The 18001-nt window shown below is 40.8% G+C and overlaps 1 protein-coding gene across 13 annotated transcripts in view; it reads right to left on the bottom strand.

Moving 5' to 3' along the window:
- MAPK10 (mitogen-activated protein kinase 10) overlaps positions 1–18001 on the bottom strand; it is a 302017-nt gene that overhangs the window by 255516 nt on the left and 28500 nt on the right. For 3 of the 13 annotated variants that reach the window (XM_060187755.1, XM_060187753.1, XM_060187754.1), the window contains one exon: positions 16660–16714. The exons of the other annotated variants lie outside the window; for them this stretch is intronic. In XM_060187755.1, the coding sequence (XP_060043738.1) occupies positions 16660–16692 (33 nt within the window). In that variant the 5' untranslated portion in view covers positions 16693–16714. The remainder of the gene's footprint in view (positions 1–16659; positions 16715–18001) is intronic. 13 annotated transcript variants of the gene reach the window in all.

Consider the following 18001-nt stretch of genomic DNA (forward strand, 5'->3'; position numbering starts at 1 on the left):
CCTCCCCAGAGCCCTGCCCCACTAGGGAAATATAGCCAATGACTATGCTCAGTGGAGAAGCAACATCATATCTTAAGAATAATATTTTGCTTTATTTCTGAATACAGCTTGACACAATGTTACACATAGTCTTAAAAATGAAATAAGCAAAATGATTAAATCCTACTTGGAAAAAGCCTCTAAGAAGCATCAATTTTCTAGACATTCTACTAGAGTTTGATAATCCTAATTCAGGAGAGTTCTGTTATGATAGGTCACAAGACAGGAGACACAGAAACATACTTGTGTATGGATTTCTGGATGTGGGTTCATGTCTACATGTGGGAAATGGGCCCACAGTCCAGGAAGTCCAGGCCATTGTTTACATGAGCGTCTGAGCAGGTAGACCCCAAGTTCTTCTCCTTCCGAGGTAGAGGCAATGGCAAGTCCCCACTGACCTCATGAACTAATGACAGATGGCTTCTCTGGATGGGGGCTACCCTTCTGTATATGCCACTCTGTCCCCTTAAAACAAAGGCCATGAATTACTGTGTATTGTGTATGGCTGACCGCTGCAAATGTCCTGATCTTACTCAATTGCTCCCTCCCCCTCTGCCCTGAAGTGCCTGTAATTTACCCCCAGAGAAAACTGCATTGTTGAGCTCATGACCAAGCCATGTACGGTAACTTTACAGTTGTGATCAAATAGCTTGTATGTCAAGATGTAACTTACTATGCATTGTGTTGCATTGTGTTTGGGTTAACGATTACCTCAACCTTCTTTCTGAGCTATGGGTATATCTGCTGGCTTGAACCCCCCTAATAAACAAGTTGACCCTCTGAGGCTTCTCCCAGAGTTGGATAAGTCTGGAGTGGCTTCTTCCTCTTTGCGTACTACGCTCTTGTCACACAGAGCCACCCTAGATCTCCCAGGGGGCCACTTCACTCTCCACTGCCTGCAGCTGTGGACCCAGAGTGACCCGCATCTACATATGTCCTTATCCCTCAAAGTGAGTATCTACCTGTATAAGAAGTCACATGGGGAGTCGGGCGGTGGCGCAGTGGGTTAAGCACATGTGGCGCAAAGCGCAGGGACCGGTGTAAGGATCCCGGTTCGAGCCCCCGGCTCCCCACCTGCAGGGGAGTCACTTCACAGGCGGTGAAGCAGGTCTGCAGGTGTCTATCTTTCTCTCCCCTTCTCTGTCTTCCCCTCCTCTCTCCATTTCTCTCTGTCCTATCTAACAACGAATTGCGTCAACAAGGACAATAATAATAACCACAACGAAGCTACAACAAGGGCAACAAAAGGGGGAAAAAGATGGCCTCCAGGAGCGGTGGATTCATGGTGCAGGCACTGAGCCCAGCAATAACCCTGGAGGAGGAAAAAATAAAAATAAAAAAATAAAAATAAAAAATAAAAAAAAGAAGTCACATGATAGTATAATATAATGAGTTATGGATTTTTTTTAAAATAATTAGCGTCTTACTCTTAGTTTGGTGCCTGCACCACAAAACCACAAATCCACCATTCTTGGCCATCTCTCTACCTGCCCTCCCCCCCTTTTTGGTCTTACTTTATTCAATAGGACCAAGAGAAATGGTAACTTGTGCTTAAACTGGTGTGCTACTGCCCAACCCCCATCATGTAGACATTCTTGAGAATTTACAAGCTTTAGTAATTCCTTAATCCAACAGAAATTGCAATCCAATGAAAGCAGCAGGGAGATCATTCAAGATCAGTTTCATCTTTGTCATTCAGCACCCCCTTTTTATTTCTAACACACCTGATGAAAGATCTGGATCTGGCCAAGAGAAGCTTTAGGAACCACTGGTGAGGAGTTTGCATTCTTCCTATATGTTAACTTCACATGGTAATAATGATGAGTCCATATTTTCAATTTATTGTTAAAATCTTTAATTCATTAAAATGTCATATATACTTGTCTATATTCTTTCTGGTACCAATGGATGATGTTATGCAGGGATATCTATCCATGATCCTCCTGGAATAACTGGAAAAACCTAGATATAATAGATCCACAATAAATATTTGCTGAATGAATAATGATTTGGGGAAAATATCAAGGAGAAAGCATAGTATTGATAAGCAGTTATCTGTGTTGTGAACAGCTATAATAAATCTATAATCTCAAGAGACAGACTGTAGGTCATTCGATGTGTTTTAAACACCTGAGATAACCATTAATCTAGAAGCTAAGAAAGGAATTCGAAAGGGAATTAAAAGCAATGCCTTTCTTTATACAGGATATGTGGACACCTATTATGGGGAGATACGTACACATGTGACAACAAGAGTAACAAGAGTCTTGTAAATTGTTATTTCCCCTATAAAGTGATTTAGAAAAGGGTAGGAGAGGGAAGGAGAGGGGAGGGGAGGGAGGGGAGGGAAGATATTCTTTTCTTAATGTTGACTTAAACCACCAGGAAAGTTCTTGAAATCAAAGATCTCCTACAAACTTTCTCAAGTTCTCACTAAAGCACAAGCTGTAAAAAACATTGCCTTTCCAAAAGAAGAAAATAATTTCTTATTTATTTATTTATTTATTTACTTATTTATTGCCAGAGAACTGCTCAATTCTGTCTTATACTGGTATGGGGACTGAACTTGTGATTTTAGGGCCTTAAGCATGAGGTCTTTTTGCACAACCATTATGCTATTTCTCTCACAAGAAGGAGATAATTCCCTACAAATCAGCCATCTAGCCCCTTATTTGTTGATATACAAGCAAGAAACAGGACATAGGGTAGATTCAGTGGTTTTCTTTGGACACAAGAAGTTCCTCTGAATAACCATGTTTAAGACTGCCCTCTGCACCTCTACATTAACCTGAAACTCCAGAGTAGTCTCATCAAATCATACCTGGACTGGGAAAAAAGACTTGTCTCTGTTTATTAGCCCCTGACAGCACAGTGAATTTATCAAGCCAATAGTCATTGCATTATGCTAACAGGCAAAAGTTCATGCTCTTTTTATTAAAAACAACAAACTCATCTCACTCACAGATGGAAGCTGAGAAATAGGAAGATTAAGGGGGAACACAACACAGAACTTAAACTGGGTTTGGTGTATTTCACCAAAGTAAATGACTCTGGGGGGAGAGGGACATCCAGGCTCACCAAATGAGGGTGGGGGTAAAGAAATTCCTTTGATGATGGGAGCATTGTGAAACTATACTCTTATTAACTTAGACTCTTTCCAGGGGACAATACACTGAATATTTCAAGTTCTAAAAAAAATCAACTTAAGACATTAACCTTATGAAATGAATACCATGCATAATGTGACAAATGATTCAGTATTATCACCTACAAGGCCTGGTTGGTAAAAGAAAAAAATACTGTACCACAGTGATTCTTTAACTGATTTTGTTTATGCCTTTGCAAGATTTTTAAGTAAATTTATCTAGCTGTGAGTGGTACCATTTTGTCATTCCTCTTGCTTCATCTCTTCAAAGACTAAGTGGCAGCCATACATTTTCCCTCAACTGTGGATGCTTAACACCAATAGCAACAGCATGGCATCCACATGCAGTGCCGCTTGCATCTAAATGTGCCATCTTATAACTTACTCTCCTTTATCAGAAAGATTTTTAAAATTATTCTGTCTCAGAAACTTGTCAAAAAAATACATGGGGAGTTGGGTGGTAGCACAGTGGGTTAAGCGCACATGGCACAAAGTGTAAGGACCAGCGTAAGGATCCTGGTTCGAGTCCCCAGCTCCCCACCTACAGGAGGTTGCCTCACAAGCAGTGAAGCAGGTATGCAGGTATCTATCTTTTTCTCCCCCTGTCTTTCCTTTCTCTCTGTTCTATCCAACAACGACGACATCAAAAACGAAAAACCACAACAATAAAACAAGGGCAACAAAAGGGAATAAATAAATACTTTAAAAAATACATGGATGAAAATACCTTCTGAAGCAAACACATCTTAGTTATTAGCTTTTTTTGAGAAAATATATCAATAGTCTCAGATCTTTGTGGTGAAGAAAAGTAGGACCTCCTCCCATCAAATTACATTAAATCTTAGTGTTTTAGTGAAGACATTCCAGCCCCATGTCCACAGAGTTGGGTACAGGTTGTGGTTATTAGACACAGCACAGAAGCAGAGGGATATTTGTGACATTTTCCCACCCTCTACTTTTCCACAGAAAAATGGGCTGGTTTATCCTAGAACTTCCCATAAAATCTTTCAGAAGAGCTCCTTGGTAATCTAGAAGTTATAGCAGGGAGAGTGGTCCAAGTGATCTAGACAAAAGCCCAGGGTAAAAATTTCAACCTGATTGACATTACTAAGAAAAATGATTTTTAAGGCAACCACCCCAAGGCAAGCCTCACCTCTATTCTTAACGTTATCTACCTCCTGCTTCTCTGATTATTCCTTTGATGGTGTTCTTCAAGATCATTCCTAAATTCTTCCCCCAAGTCTCAATGTCCTTCTGCTTTTTTAGTCAGACCTAAACTTAATCTCCAGCCTACAACTATTTCTTAAATTTGAAACATACATATACAACTTCCTACTGAACATTCCAAAACCAGCATGTCCACAGTTGAAGTTACCTTCCTTCCAAGTCTGTTCTTCCGCCAGTGTTCCCTTTTCCTAAAATTGCAACCACCCACAAGTTCATCCAAATGAGAAGCCAAAAATCATGCCTGGCTGTAATTCCCTTCACCTTCCAAACATAAACAAGCCCTGCAGCCTCTGCCTTCCTCCTAACTGCCCTGCAGTACATAGATTTTGTTTCTAACTGCAGAAGCTCTTCAATAGCCTCCTTGTCATCCCCCCATCCACCAACTCACACACACTGCCTGACACATACCTAAATGATTTTCATAAAGCAAAGGGAGCCTTCTTCTAACCCAAATCTTAGCATGCCTCTAATCCTTGGCTTAAAACTCTTCCCCACTGAGATACACAAAGGAAACAAAAACATCTATCAAAAGAGATCTGTGTTTACTGTGTTCATAGAAGCACAATTTGTAGTTGCCAGGACCTGGAAGCAACCCAGATATCCAACAACAGGTAAGTGGCTAAAAAACTTTATATATATATATATATATTGAAATACTACTCAGCTGTCAAAAATTATGAAGTTGTCTCCTTTGCCTCATCTTAGATTAACCATGAAGATATCATGTTAAGCGAGATAATTCAGAAGTAGAAGGATAAATATTGAATGATCACTGTGGTACTCAGTTAATGTTAGTGATGCCCTTACGATTAGAAGTCAGTCAAAAAAAAAAAATCCTACTAGAATCAAAAGATTTACTAATATAAAAAGAAAAACAAATATTGCTATCAGAGTAAGATCAAATAATAAATGGACCAACAAAGAAATAACACACAATAACCTTTAGAAAACAACTTAAACATGTAATTACTTCTAAAAATTAATGTCAGATAATTTCTTAGTAGAGTGAATCGATTTCATGGGAGAGATATAAATTTTTAGATTCTTTTTTAAAGTGGTAGTATGTCATAGACCAGGAGATGTTGCAGTGGCTGGAGTATTGCACCCAAAAGCATGAGGTCTTGAGTTCAATTCATGGCACCACATATACAAGTGATACTCTAGTTCTCCATCTCTCATTAATAAATAGATAAAATCACTAATTTAATTAAATAGTAGTATGTGTATTTAGGTAAAGCTAAGCCACAGTGATTGACTCTACAAGTTGGTCTTAGATGTGTAATAACTGACCTTAAATAGAACCAAATATTTTAACTAGAGCATGACAGTCCTACTTTATCCCATGGATGGTTCTTGAGAACTTATTTGGAGGTTTATCTAGTAATTAGGGCTATACACAAAAGTTTGAATAGAGTCTTATACAGAAAGATAATATAGAGAGCAATTACCCAGGAAATGCTTCCACTTCTAATAAATATGTAGTTTTTGAAGGGACAAACATGGAACCACAAAGACACAAGGACCACATGCCTACTAAATAATGTATACTGCATATCTACCAAATAACTCAGTAACACTCCAGGGAGCTTGTCACCTGTTCTCAACTTCTCCCACACCTCCTTATCCCTTTCCCTGCTTTGATATTCTCCAAACCATTAAAAATAATGTACCATTAAAAATAACAGATTTTATTTATCCATCTGTCTGGGATTTTGTTTGTTTGTTTGTTTACATATATGGATGTTTGTTTATCTCTCTCCTTTAGCCAGGAGGAGGATGAGGTCAAGGATGATTCCCTCCCCCCATTTTTTTTTCAGATAGTGACAGACAGGAAGAGAAAGAGTAAAACAGAATGCAGCACTGAGGCTTTCTTCAGTTTAGTAGGGGCTAGGCTCAAACCAAAATCTTGTACATAGCACAGCACACTAACCAAGTGAGCTATTTTGCCAGACCAAGGATGAATCAAAGATGAATTTTTAATCTGCATATCTACATAGCTAGAATAAGACCTAAACATTTTAGGGAAATAAATACTCATTGAATAAATAAGCAATATCAAATCGGTCCTTGAAATCAATATGATGGCTGATGGTAAATTCAGATTAGGCCAGGGATATAGTTCAAGCTTACCTCCACACACTAAGTTTAATGTAGTTAGAAGTCTTGCAAAGATTCAATTTAGAATCAGTTTTCAGCACCAGTGATTGATCAGTTTGGTCAGGCAAGAATAGTCAGCCAAATCTGAATGACTTTAGAGAACTCCTCAGAAGCAACTCAAAGTCTGTATCCATACATATGAGTCAATGTTTAATAAAAAGCATGTAATATTCACCTTTGTGTTTTGTGAGTCATAAAGAAAGAAAATACCCTGTATCAGAGAGAAATAGAAAACTGACATGGAAAAGGATGAGGATTTTGTGTCTTCATGATGGTAGACATCTCAACTATGAAAAATCAGAGTTGGAAACTTATGGACATGGCACCATAATCAGATAATTCAGAGCAAACTTGCCATCAGAAAAAAAGGAACTAATGCAGGTAGTCACCGAAAAAGTGCCTCGATCAAGGGCCAGAGTAGAGCACCAGCTAACCTGCCACTGTCACAATACACCACACACACACACACACACACACACACACACACACACACACTGCTGCTCTTTAATTTTCTGTGTCACCATGGAATCAGCAGTTGGTATCCAAGCACTGGTGCTGGGGGTGAATTAATGCTGGTGGAACATCATTTAGAATGTTCTACCTGACATTCAAGACGCCATCAATTGGATGGAATATCCCAACACCTACAGACTGGCTGCTTATCTTTGTCATATGTGCTTTTGTAGTCTCTATCTTTTCCCAACAGTCCAAATTCTCAAATTCTCGTTTTTTTTTTTCTCCAATCCAAACCATATTTTCTTTCACACATACAGCAAAATATCTCATCTCCTTGCCTCTTTTGACTAAGTCCATACTACTCAGAATTCCTCTCATAAATCCTATAAAAATTGCTTTAAAAAAATCTTGTAGCTGAAGAAAAATTGAGACTCTGGCTAGAACATTCACGTATTTCATGTCCTTAAATAAGTAGACAGTAGAGGGCTGTTTTTCAGACCTGTTTTCTCTCACATTCCCAGCCCTCCACTTTTCCCAAATCTTGCTCTTGACAATTCTAGTAGGAATCACCCGGGAGTATACATATTAATGAGAACACAGGTAAAATTAATTGAATATATTTTATGAAAAATTACCCACAGCATATCCACAATAAGAATGGGGTTTCTTTTGTTATTTCAGTGGTAAAACTGCTTGATAATGAGCAATGCCAACTAATCTTTTCAACATTTTTTAGAGATCTAGTAACAAAACAGTAGTAAAATTTCTCTCTTTTGTTGTATGCTTTACATTGGGTTCTAGTTCTCCCCCACCAAGAGAATTGGATCAGTCCTGTTAGTTTCGTGGGCCTGCTTGGCCCCGCCCCTAGGAACCCCACCTGAGTTCGAGAGTTCCAGAGTTGGAGAGTAAGAGAGAGTGCTTGCACTGCTGCAAAGAGACAGCAGAGTTCTGTTTGGTGATTAGCTTGGTTTAGTTTATGAATCATTGTTCCTGAATAAAGAAATACAGCTTCCCTGCCCAGCCGTTGTCTCCGCGTCTCTGTTACCCGCCCGTGAAGCTAGCCCGGCCAGCTAGAGCCACCGAATTTTAACAACAAATGGCGCCCACGTGGACCTGACCTGCGTATCTCTCAGATAAGTAAAGGCAATTTGGCTACCTATGTACTATGGCCTTCTCTTCTGCTTGTGAAGAGATCTCCAAAGGCCTCTGCTCTTTCTTCACGAGGCTGTTTTGCTGTTTCTGGAACATTTATCTCTGGACCACTCTGTGGTTTCCACTCGCTCGGGCGAACTCAGAACAGCCAGCTGGAATAGCCAGTGGGCGGGAGGCGAGGCGCGGAGCTGCTGTTTCCACCTGGTTAAACAACCAGCCAGCCGGCTGCGCCCAGACAACCCTGCGCACCGCGCCCACAGCCCCACAGCCCCTCAGCCTGCAGGAGGCTGACACCACCATGCAGGAGCCCAATGCCAGCATGCAGGAGCCCGATGCCACCACACAGGAGCCTGATGCCAACACGCAGGAGCCCGATGCCACCACGCAGGAGCCCGATGCCACCACACAGGAGCCCGATGCCAGCACGCAGGCCAGCCCACAGGAGCCGGCTCTCCACCGCGTGGCGCAGGGCACTGGATGCGTAATCCATCCATGCTGCTCAGCCACTGCGAGCAGGGCAGCAGACATGGCAGGGCCATGGGGCAGGGCCGCGGCGGCCTATCATGGCCGCCACCCCTGGGCACCTAGGCCCACACCTTCTACAAGCCTGGCCTGCCCGCCCTCTTGCTATGAATTCTGGAATGATCCCGGACCTCCTGGACCCCCGGGCTCCCTGCCGAAACTAGGCACACGAGATCTCCAGCCGCCGGTCCAGTCTGAAGGCAGACAAGCTGGAGTACGCAGAGATTTGTGCAGAGATCGCAACCTGCAATTCCTAGAAGTGAAGCTGCGCGGGAAGCCACCTCCAGATGGTGAACCCCCCCAACAACTAAGTACAGATTTAAATTCGTGTTTAAAATGACATGTCTTCGTAACAAAGGTTTCTCTCCTTGTGTACTAATGACCATGTTTATGTGTATGTTTAAAGTTTGGTAAACAGTAACTTTAAGGCTAAATTCTTACTAGTCAAAGTTAAATGAAAAAGGTTTTCAACGTAATTCTCATAAAGATAAAATTAACTTACATTTAAAGTCTGAGGTAAAAATTAGTTAACAATCAATATATTTTAACTAAGTTGGTCTAAACAAAAGGTTAAATAGACTTGTTGATATGTAAAACTCTCCATTACCTTCTCTATTAGAAATGGTAGATTGCACAATGGCTATGCTAATTATTCTCATGCCTGAGGTTTCCTTTCCTGACTCCATCTTGAATGGGTGTAACAAAAGGTTAAAAAGACGTTGTTGCTATGTAAAAGTCTCAAATTCCTTCTCTATTAGAAATATGCTAATAACAAGTTTTGTTTCATAGTAAGTAAATTGCAGCCAGCTGCCTTTGGGACTCTAGGCCGTTCCCCGCCCCCCAGAGGCAAGAAAGTACACCCCCCAGAGGCAAGAAATGTTTTTTTAAGCTGATAAAGTTTAGTCCACACAGGCAAATATGGCCCCCTCAGGCCTTCCCTTGGCAGCACACTGGTTCTTGTTACTTGCTTACATGTTTCTCCATGTTTGTGTCAGTTTCTTTTTTTAAAAAATGCCTGTACGATATAGGTTTCTATTCACCCCACACCCTTGATACTATAGTCATTTAGTTAAAAAGAAAAGGGGGAATTGTTGTATGCTTTACATTGGGTTCTAGTTCTCCCCCGCCAAGAGAATTGGATCAGTCCTGTTAGTTTCGCGGGCCTGCTTGGCCCCGCCCCTAGGATCCCCGAGAGGGTTCCTGAGTTCCAGAGAGCAGAGAGTGCTTGCGCCGCCGCAAAGAGACAGCAGAGTTCTGTTTGGTGATTAGTTTGGTTTAGTTTATGAATCGTTGTTCCTGAATAAAGAAATACAGCTTCCCTGCCCAGCCGTACGTCTCTGGTCGTCTCTGTTACCCGCCCGTGAAGCTAGCCCCGCCGGCTGGAGCCTCCGAATTTTAACAACACTCCTTAGTCTAACCAAACACTATATTAAAATGTTTCACTACAAGGCCAAACTTGTACTGGGTGAGTGTATTGCAGCAAAAGCAAAAAACTCTGGGTTATGGAAGATGGCAAGGAAGAAGGCATTGGGCACCCCAGACACAATGGAGAAGAGAAACTCTGGTTGGTGGTGGGAGTGGTGTGTGGACACCTGTCCAGGTAAGATAAGAAACTATATTCATGTATCAACAACTGTCCTGTAAACCATTATTCCCCCAATAAAATTGTTTGGAAAAAAATTAAATGTTTCCCATTTAGCTCTCCTGCTTTTTTTAAAGGGGGGGGGGTTTACATACTGCATGCCTATTTTAAAGAAATCAAATTTTTAAAGCATTAATTATTGCCTAGTATCAAACCAAGAATATGGGCCTCAAGTCCAGGCAGTGGCATGCCCAATTAAACACACATAGTACTATGCACAAGGATCCATGCAAGGATTTGGATTCAAGCACCCTCTCCCCACCTGCAGGGGGGACACTTCACAACCAGTGAAGCAGGTCTGCAGGTGTCTATCTCCTTCTCTATCTCCTCTTTCAATTTCTCTATTCTATTGAATAAAATGGTAGGCGGAAAATAAGGGGGAAAATGGCCACCAGGAGCGGTGGATTCATAGTGCCAGCACAGAAAACCCCAGTCACTGGAGGCTAAATAAATAAATGAATAAACAAAATAATGTGGGTCTCACCATTATGGCTTCATCTGAAAGCCCTTTGGCACCTCACTGTTCAGAGAGACCCTGCTCTGTTGCATGGAGGAGGGACAGTGTGCCTGCAGTGCAGGGGAGGGTCCTCTCCACTGTCACCAGAGGCAGGTAGACTGCACAGCACTAGGAGATGGCATTTGTGATTGAGAGCAAACAGGACAAATCACAACACTGTGTAACTGCTTATAAAGCCATAGACAGAGAAGAACAGGAAAAAAAAGAGGCAAAAACCAAGTAAATACCTTTTTTGTTTGTTTTGTCTTTTGTTTTTACAACATCTATCATTTATTCTCTCTCTCTTGGTTTCTGTGGAAAGGTTCGTTCAGGTGGTTTGTTTGTTTGTTTATGCAAACCCTGCCTCTCATTTCAACCCTCAAGACAAAAAGATCTTACCTTGGGCTAAGTTACTAGAGACCTCACCTCCATCCACAACAGCAGAGACCTCAGGTTTCCCTTTCACATTAGGAACCCACTTCAGTGGGACTTATTCACTGTCACTTTAACCATGAAACACTTAGATGACTGCATCAGTAGCTTTTATATTTGATAGAAGGCCTTGCATAGTGAGCACCTCAATTATCAGCCAGTTGGATTTCATTCCCCAGACATTGTTTTTTTTTATGTTTCCCCCTCTTTTTATAAGAGGAATTAAGGTGCAATGCACAAGTGCAGATTCTGCTGTGTTACTCACTGACCATGTGACCCTGAATATGTTCTTAAGCTAGCCATCCCTCAATCTGCTCACCTGCAATATGGACATAATAATGGTCCCTATCTGACTGTAGTAGGAAAGGTAAATAATACATACTGAGCATGGAATATTTCCTGACGCAGAGTAACTTTCCAAAAAGTATTTACTATTTAGAATTACTCTCTACTCATTAAGCACAGGAGCACACATTACCATGGGCTAGGACCCAGGTTTGAGGCCCCAGGCCCTACCTGTAAGAAGAAAGCTTCACAAGCGGTGAAGCAAGTACTTACTGCAGGTGTCTCTGTCTCTCTCTTTCCCTCCTTCCCCTCTCAATTTCTCTCTGTCTCATAAAATAAAGAAAAGAAAGAAAAGAAACTCTTTCTCCACCCCAGCATTGGATCCATCATGCAAGCACTGAGCCCCAGTGATAACTCTGGTCACAATAAAAAATAAAAATCAAAGAATTACTTTGTAGTGTGTGTATCAAAATGATTATAAAAATAACAGCAGTTGGGAGTCAGGTGATAGTGTAGCAGGTTAAGTGCATATGACGCAAAGCGCAAGGACTGGCTCAAGAATCCTGGTTTGAGTCCCCGGCTCCCCATCTGCAGGGGAGTCGCTTCACAGGCGGTGAAACAGGTCCACAGGTGTTTGCCTTTCTTTCTCCCTCTCTGTCTTCCCCTCCTCTCTCCATTTCTCTCTGTCCTATCTAACAACGATGACATCATCAACAACAATAATAACTACAACAACAATAAAAAAAACCAAAGGCAACAAAAGGAAAAATAAATAAATATAATATTTTTTAAACAGGAACTCTTTTAAAAATAAATAAATAACAGCAGTCAATGAAACTATGTTATTTCCATTTATTCCTCACACCAACCCTATGAAGTGGATGTGTTCATGGTGGGATTGTGTGGAATTGTACCCCTCTTATTCTATGGTCTTGTCAGTGTTTAAATAAAATTTTTTTAAAAACTGTCCAGGAAAACAGTAACAGTCAGGTCTCAAGTACTACAGTCTGATTCCAGCACCAAGTTCTTAATAACTAAGCTATTTCAGGTGGATAATAATATCTTTAAATGGGTGTTAAATGTTTTCTCTGTTCCAGGTATTGTTCTAATAACTTTATATCTCTTTTAAGAAATGTTTTATAAATCTTATGAGAGAGATATAAAGAGATAGATGGGAAGGTCAGAGCACCACTTTGGCATATGTAGTGCCAGAGATTATGAACCCAGAGCTTCAACTATGCAAGTACTATGCTCAGCCTACTAAGATACATCTGTGGCCACCATCTCTTACATTATTTTTCCCTTGTGAAAACTGACTGGAATTTGCACAACTATTTGTGAGAGAGATGATCCTGTTTTTATTTCACAAAAGGACAAGTTGAGGTAATAGACATTTGGTATCTTCGCCAAGATCACATAGCTAGCAGGTACCTAGTGTAATTGTACTCCATGATGAAAGTTAATTAAACCCAAGATGTTAAATTTAAACCTTAGTGACCTAAAGTCAGACTGAGAGCCACAATTTTCAAAGAAAACACTCTCTCTCCTAAGAGGAGAACCTGAAGAACACCTGAGGAAGTCTGAAGAGGGAAGAGGAAAAAGGAAGGATACCTGGAAGTTGTATTAGGTGTAGGTGTGGCTTAGGAAGAAAGTGAAGATGAATATGGGATTATCTCACTCAGAGGCAGAAGCTGAAAAACAGATCAGAAGAGAAAATACTAAGCAGAACCTGGACTGTATTGCACCAAAGTAAAAGACTCTGGGTTGGGGGTGGGAGGGGTTCAGGTCCTGAACATAATGACAGAGGACCTAGCAGGAGTTGTATTATTGTATGGAAAACTGGGAAATGTTATGCATGTGCAAACTATTGTATTAACTGTTGAATGTAAAATATTAATCCCCAATAAAGAAATTTTTAAAAAGAAGTGAAGGCAGGGCCTTAGAAGTAAATAAAACTGGGCATTAGCTTCCACATGGGGTCAGTCATCTTTGCCTAAATGGCCCATGTGTCTGGTGCTGCCTTTTCATTTCCTTAATGAAAGTTTAAAATATGAGGGAGGGGGGTAATCCTACGATGAATACATAGAGTTGAAGAGTAGGGGAGAAGCCTTTAAGAACAAAATAAAAATCACTAATTTGAGTCTTATAAAAACAAAACTCACAGGACATATACTTAATAGCAGTTAAAAAGACAATGATGCATCCTTTGGGACTAAATCAATGGGACTACAGTGATTATGATTAATGAAGCTGTGAAAGACAACTACAGGATGATTTCACTCACAGGTGGAATATAGAGAACTGTAACACATGAACTTGAAAAAAGAAAAAATATATATATGACCAATCTCTATGACCTTGGGAGAACTATGGTAATAACCTTTGGAGGGGGGGAAGAGCCACAGAACTTTGGTGGGAGCAATGTGGATTTATACTCCTATTATTTTATAATCTTGTAAATCACTATTAAATCACTATTTTTTATAATTTTTAAATTTTTTTTTATTATCTTTATTTATTGGATAGAAACAGCCAGAAATCGAGAGGAAAGGAGGAGATAGACAGAGAGACACCTGCAGCCCTGCTTCACCACTCGCAAAGCTTTCCCCCTGCAGGGGGAAAAGGGACTCGTGGATGGCAGGAACTTGAACCCAGGTCCTTTCGCACTGTAACATGTCGCTCAACTAGGTGCGCCATCACTCGGCCCCCACTATTTTTTTTAAACAAGCTCCTTCTTGTTAGGTTCTTCTAAACCAGAATTATTAAGATGGATAATCAACATTAGAATCATGAAAGAAAGAACTGATTACATGTTAATGTATGCTGATTGGCCTCACTACTCTTATCATTTTTGCCTTCTCAAATAGCAGCTACTTTCAATCATCATTTTCACTCTGTGCTCTATAGTTTGAAAAGAATCATTATTAACAAATATGACCAACTTTTCATAGAAAGCAAGACCACTGCTTTTGTCTTGTTCCTTTTTCATAAATGTTCAAGAACATGAAGAGAAATATAATGGCTACCAAGAGAAGTGAACTTGTCAATGTCACTTGGCCAAACTCTCAGGAAATTTTAAACATCACTTATTAAAAGTAATGGAGTACAGCTGAGTAGATGCTGAGCAGAAACACAACAGCCCAGTGATTTATGGAGGATTTATGCCTTGATTTGGTCAGCAGAGCACAGACTTGGTTATAGTCCCAATCACCCACTGAGGCTCACTCTGTACTGGCAGCTTGGTATTGGTTATAAACAGATCATAATGGCCTGAGCTAATGTGAGAAGGTGCATTTGGAAGTCCAGAGAGAGATGATTAATATTAAGAACAGAAGCATGCTATTTTAGATCTTGAGAACAGATGGAGCAAAGTGCAAGCTAATGTTCCTTATAGAAAGACTGTGTGGTAGGAGAGTAGTGTACCAAAGAAAATACCACTCAGATGGTAAGAAGTGATTCTTAGAACTAGTGGTTAGAACAAGTGATTCTGTAAGAACAGTAAAATTAAATACTTAATTTGCTGGAGAAGAGAGAGTTCAAAAGATATATATATATATATGAACAATGGAAAAATATATATAAGAACTATGGGGAAAAGTGTAAGATTTGGGTAATTCTTCAGAATATTGATGTAGGTAAAATGAAGGCTAATGACTGGCTGTTGGTCAGAAATTAACAGCGGGGCTGGAGAGATAGCATAATGGTTATGCAAAAAGACTTTCTTGTCTGAGGCACCAAAGGTCACACACAGATTCAGACCTCAACACTATCACTAGCCAGAGCTAAACCTCAACATGCTTCACCTCAGACTGTGTCCAGAGACTTCACGTGTGGAATGACAACCCTTCAGCTTCATTACTCGGGTGAGACCTTTCCTTTTATAGTACCCTATAATTTCATCTCAGGTGGTTCACTTTCTAACAAAGTCCCATAACCTAGATATACACCAGTTTCTGTGAGAGAGAGCTTATGTTCACACGTATCCATAAACTACTGCAAAATATATATCTGAAAGCAGAAGTACACTAGAGTTTGCAGTGAGTACCTCCCTAATACTTCCTCTCCACTATTCCAAGCTTTGGGCCCATGATTGCTCAACAATTTGTTTGGCCTCCTTTGTTAACTCTCTTTTCAATCACCAGGTTCCAGATGCCACCAGGATGCCTGCCAGGCTTCCCTGGATTGAAGATCCCACCAATATGTCCTGGAGCTCAGCTTCCCCAGAGACACACCTTACTAGGGAAAGAGAGAGGCAGACTGGGAGTATGGACTGACCAGTCAACGCCCATATTCAGCGGGGAAGCAATTACAGTAGCCAGACCTTCTACCTTCTGCAACCCTCAATGACCCTGGGTCCATGCTCCCAGAGGGATAGAGAATGGGAAAGCTATCAGGGGAGGGGGTGGGTTATGGAGATTGGGTGGTGGGAATTGTGTGGAGTTATACCCCTCCTACCTTATGGTTTTGTTAATTAATCCTTTCTTAAATAAAAAAAAAATGAATAAGGGGGAGAAATGTCAGGGGAAGATGACCTGAGGGTTCTGAACTTCAATTCCATCAAGACCCAGAGAAAAAAAGGGGAAAAAAAGGAAAGACATTCTGAAGTAGTAAGGTGACTTAGAAAGGATAAGCCAGGACCACAGGAAAAAAGTGAGCAAATATATATACATAGATAGATAGATAGATAGATAGATAGATAGATAGATAGATAGATGATAGATAATAGAAAAAATAGTCAACTCATACCTGTGACCTTGGGAGAACTACTGCAGTTCCTAATGGAGGGGATGGGGACACGCAACTCTGGTGGTAGGAACAGTGTACAATTATACCCCTACTACCTCATAATTTTTAAAATCAATATTAAATCACTAATTAATAAATGAATAATTTTCAATTAACATTGGTAGCCAAACAATCTGTTAACAGAATGTGAAACAGGATTTTGGTTAGAAAAGAATACATACTGTTGATAATAATGACACATATGACCAAAAGAAAGAGATAAAAATAAACTGACCATTTACTGAGCACCTAATGCTAAGTACTTTTACATTCAGTATCCTCACATTAGCTTTAGGGGGTCAGAATAATTATTAGCAGTACCTTACAGATGAGGAAATTGAGGCTTGAAGACATTTTCTAACTTCACCAGCATCTCCTAGGAAGTAATGGAATTTAGGTTGAAACCCAAACACTCTTAACTCTGGAGTTTATAGCTTTGACCACCATGCCATACAACTGTCCATTAAATTAATGGAAGTGGGCTCTCAATTAGCAAGAACACATGTACAGGTGTAGGAAATAATACATGTCATCTTACTTGCATTTACATAGAGAAAAGTGAGGATAATGAGATTCCTGCCAGCAAAGGAAAACCTGACCAGAATAGTCATGGAAATAATGAGATACAACTCAAATACTCTAAAAATGACTTCTCTGCCAACCAGGAAGATGGTTTTCAATAAGCAAGATTCGTAACAAACAAAATGAAATGGACTTGCATGCCTGGCTTCATCTTCCAGCTTTGGAACTGACAGAGGATGACTTTGCTGTGTCGGCATTTTGTAGTAATGACTTCACTATTATTAACAATGACAACCGTTCCAGGCAGTCTTGCGTATTTACACAGCAGCCTTCAACAAAGGAGCAGAAAGCACCTGGCAAACATTTTCATTTTTATTATTGATGGCTTAGATTAATAGAGCGCCTTGCTGTCAAAGTCCTCATTAATCCTTACATGGGCTCTCGTGACACAAACTGGCAAGCAATCCAGTTCTACATTTAACATACAGAAAAGCAGTCTGCTAGGGCCTGGGGCAGGGAGGGGCAGGGAGAAGCTGGCCAGACACTGATGCTAACTCTAGGCACTCTGCTCACTGAAGCTGTGCACAGACATGGTTAAGCTAGCACTGAGTCTGGAAACAAAAGAAAAGCCTTAGGGCCCCAACCCCTCACACCCTTCTTACTGGCCTGGGGCTCTAGACTTAAGGAAGAGCAGTTAGGACAGAAATGAGCTTTGTTTTTAGGAGGCAGTTTGAGGAGCCCTGACCCTGGAGGTGTGTGTAGGGGGCGGGGAGGGGGGGCGTGTAGAGAGGATCCATCTGGGGGAGGCATCTCCCAGATTCCCCCAAATCCAGTTCCAGTTTGTTAGTCCTCCCCCATTTCAGTCTGCATAAAGGCTGGCACTGTAGAGGAGAGGAGACTAATTGGAATTAATAAACTCTGGTCTCTAATTGCAGGGTTGAACAGCAATAAGAATTTCTTTTCGTGCAAAACTTGGTGTGACAGCGCGGCTTTCTGTAGCAGCTGGCAATAGGGCCTTGACTTCACAAGTGCTGTAGCATAAAATTATGAGACTTTTGTCAGGCTGACAGTTCAGAGCTGGGCCAGTGAGAACCCCAGGCTTAAGACATTTACAAGTGCAAAAACTAGCAGCCAGGGAGTC

This window comes from Erinaceus europaeus, chromosome 3, assembly GCF_950295315.1.
Source record: "Erinaceus europaeus chromosome 3, mEriEur2.1, whole genome shotgun sequence".
Taxonomy (NCBI): domain Eukaryota; kingdom Metazoa; phylum Chordata; class Mammalia; order Eulipotyphla; family Erinaceidae; genus Erinaceus; species Erinaceus europaeus.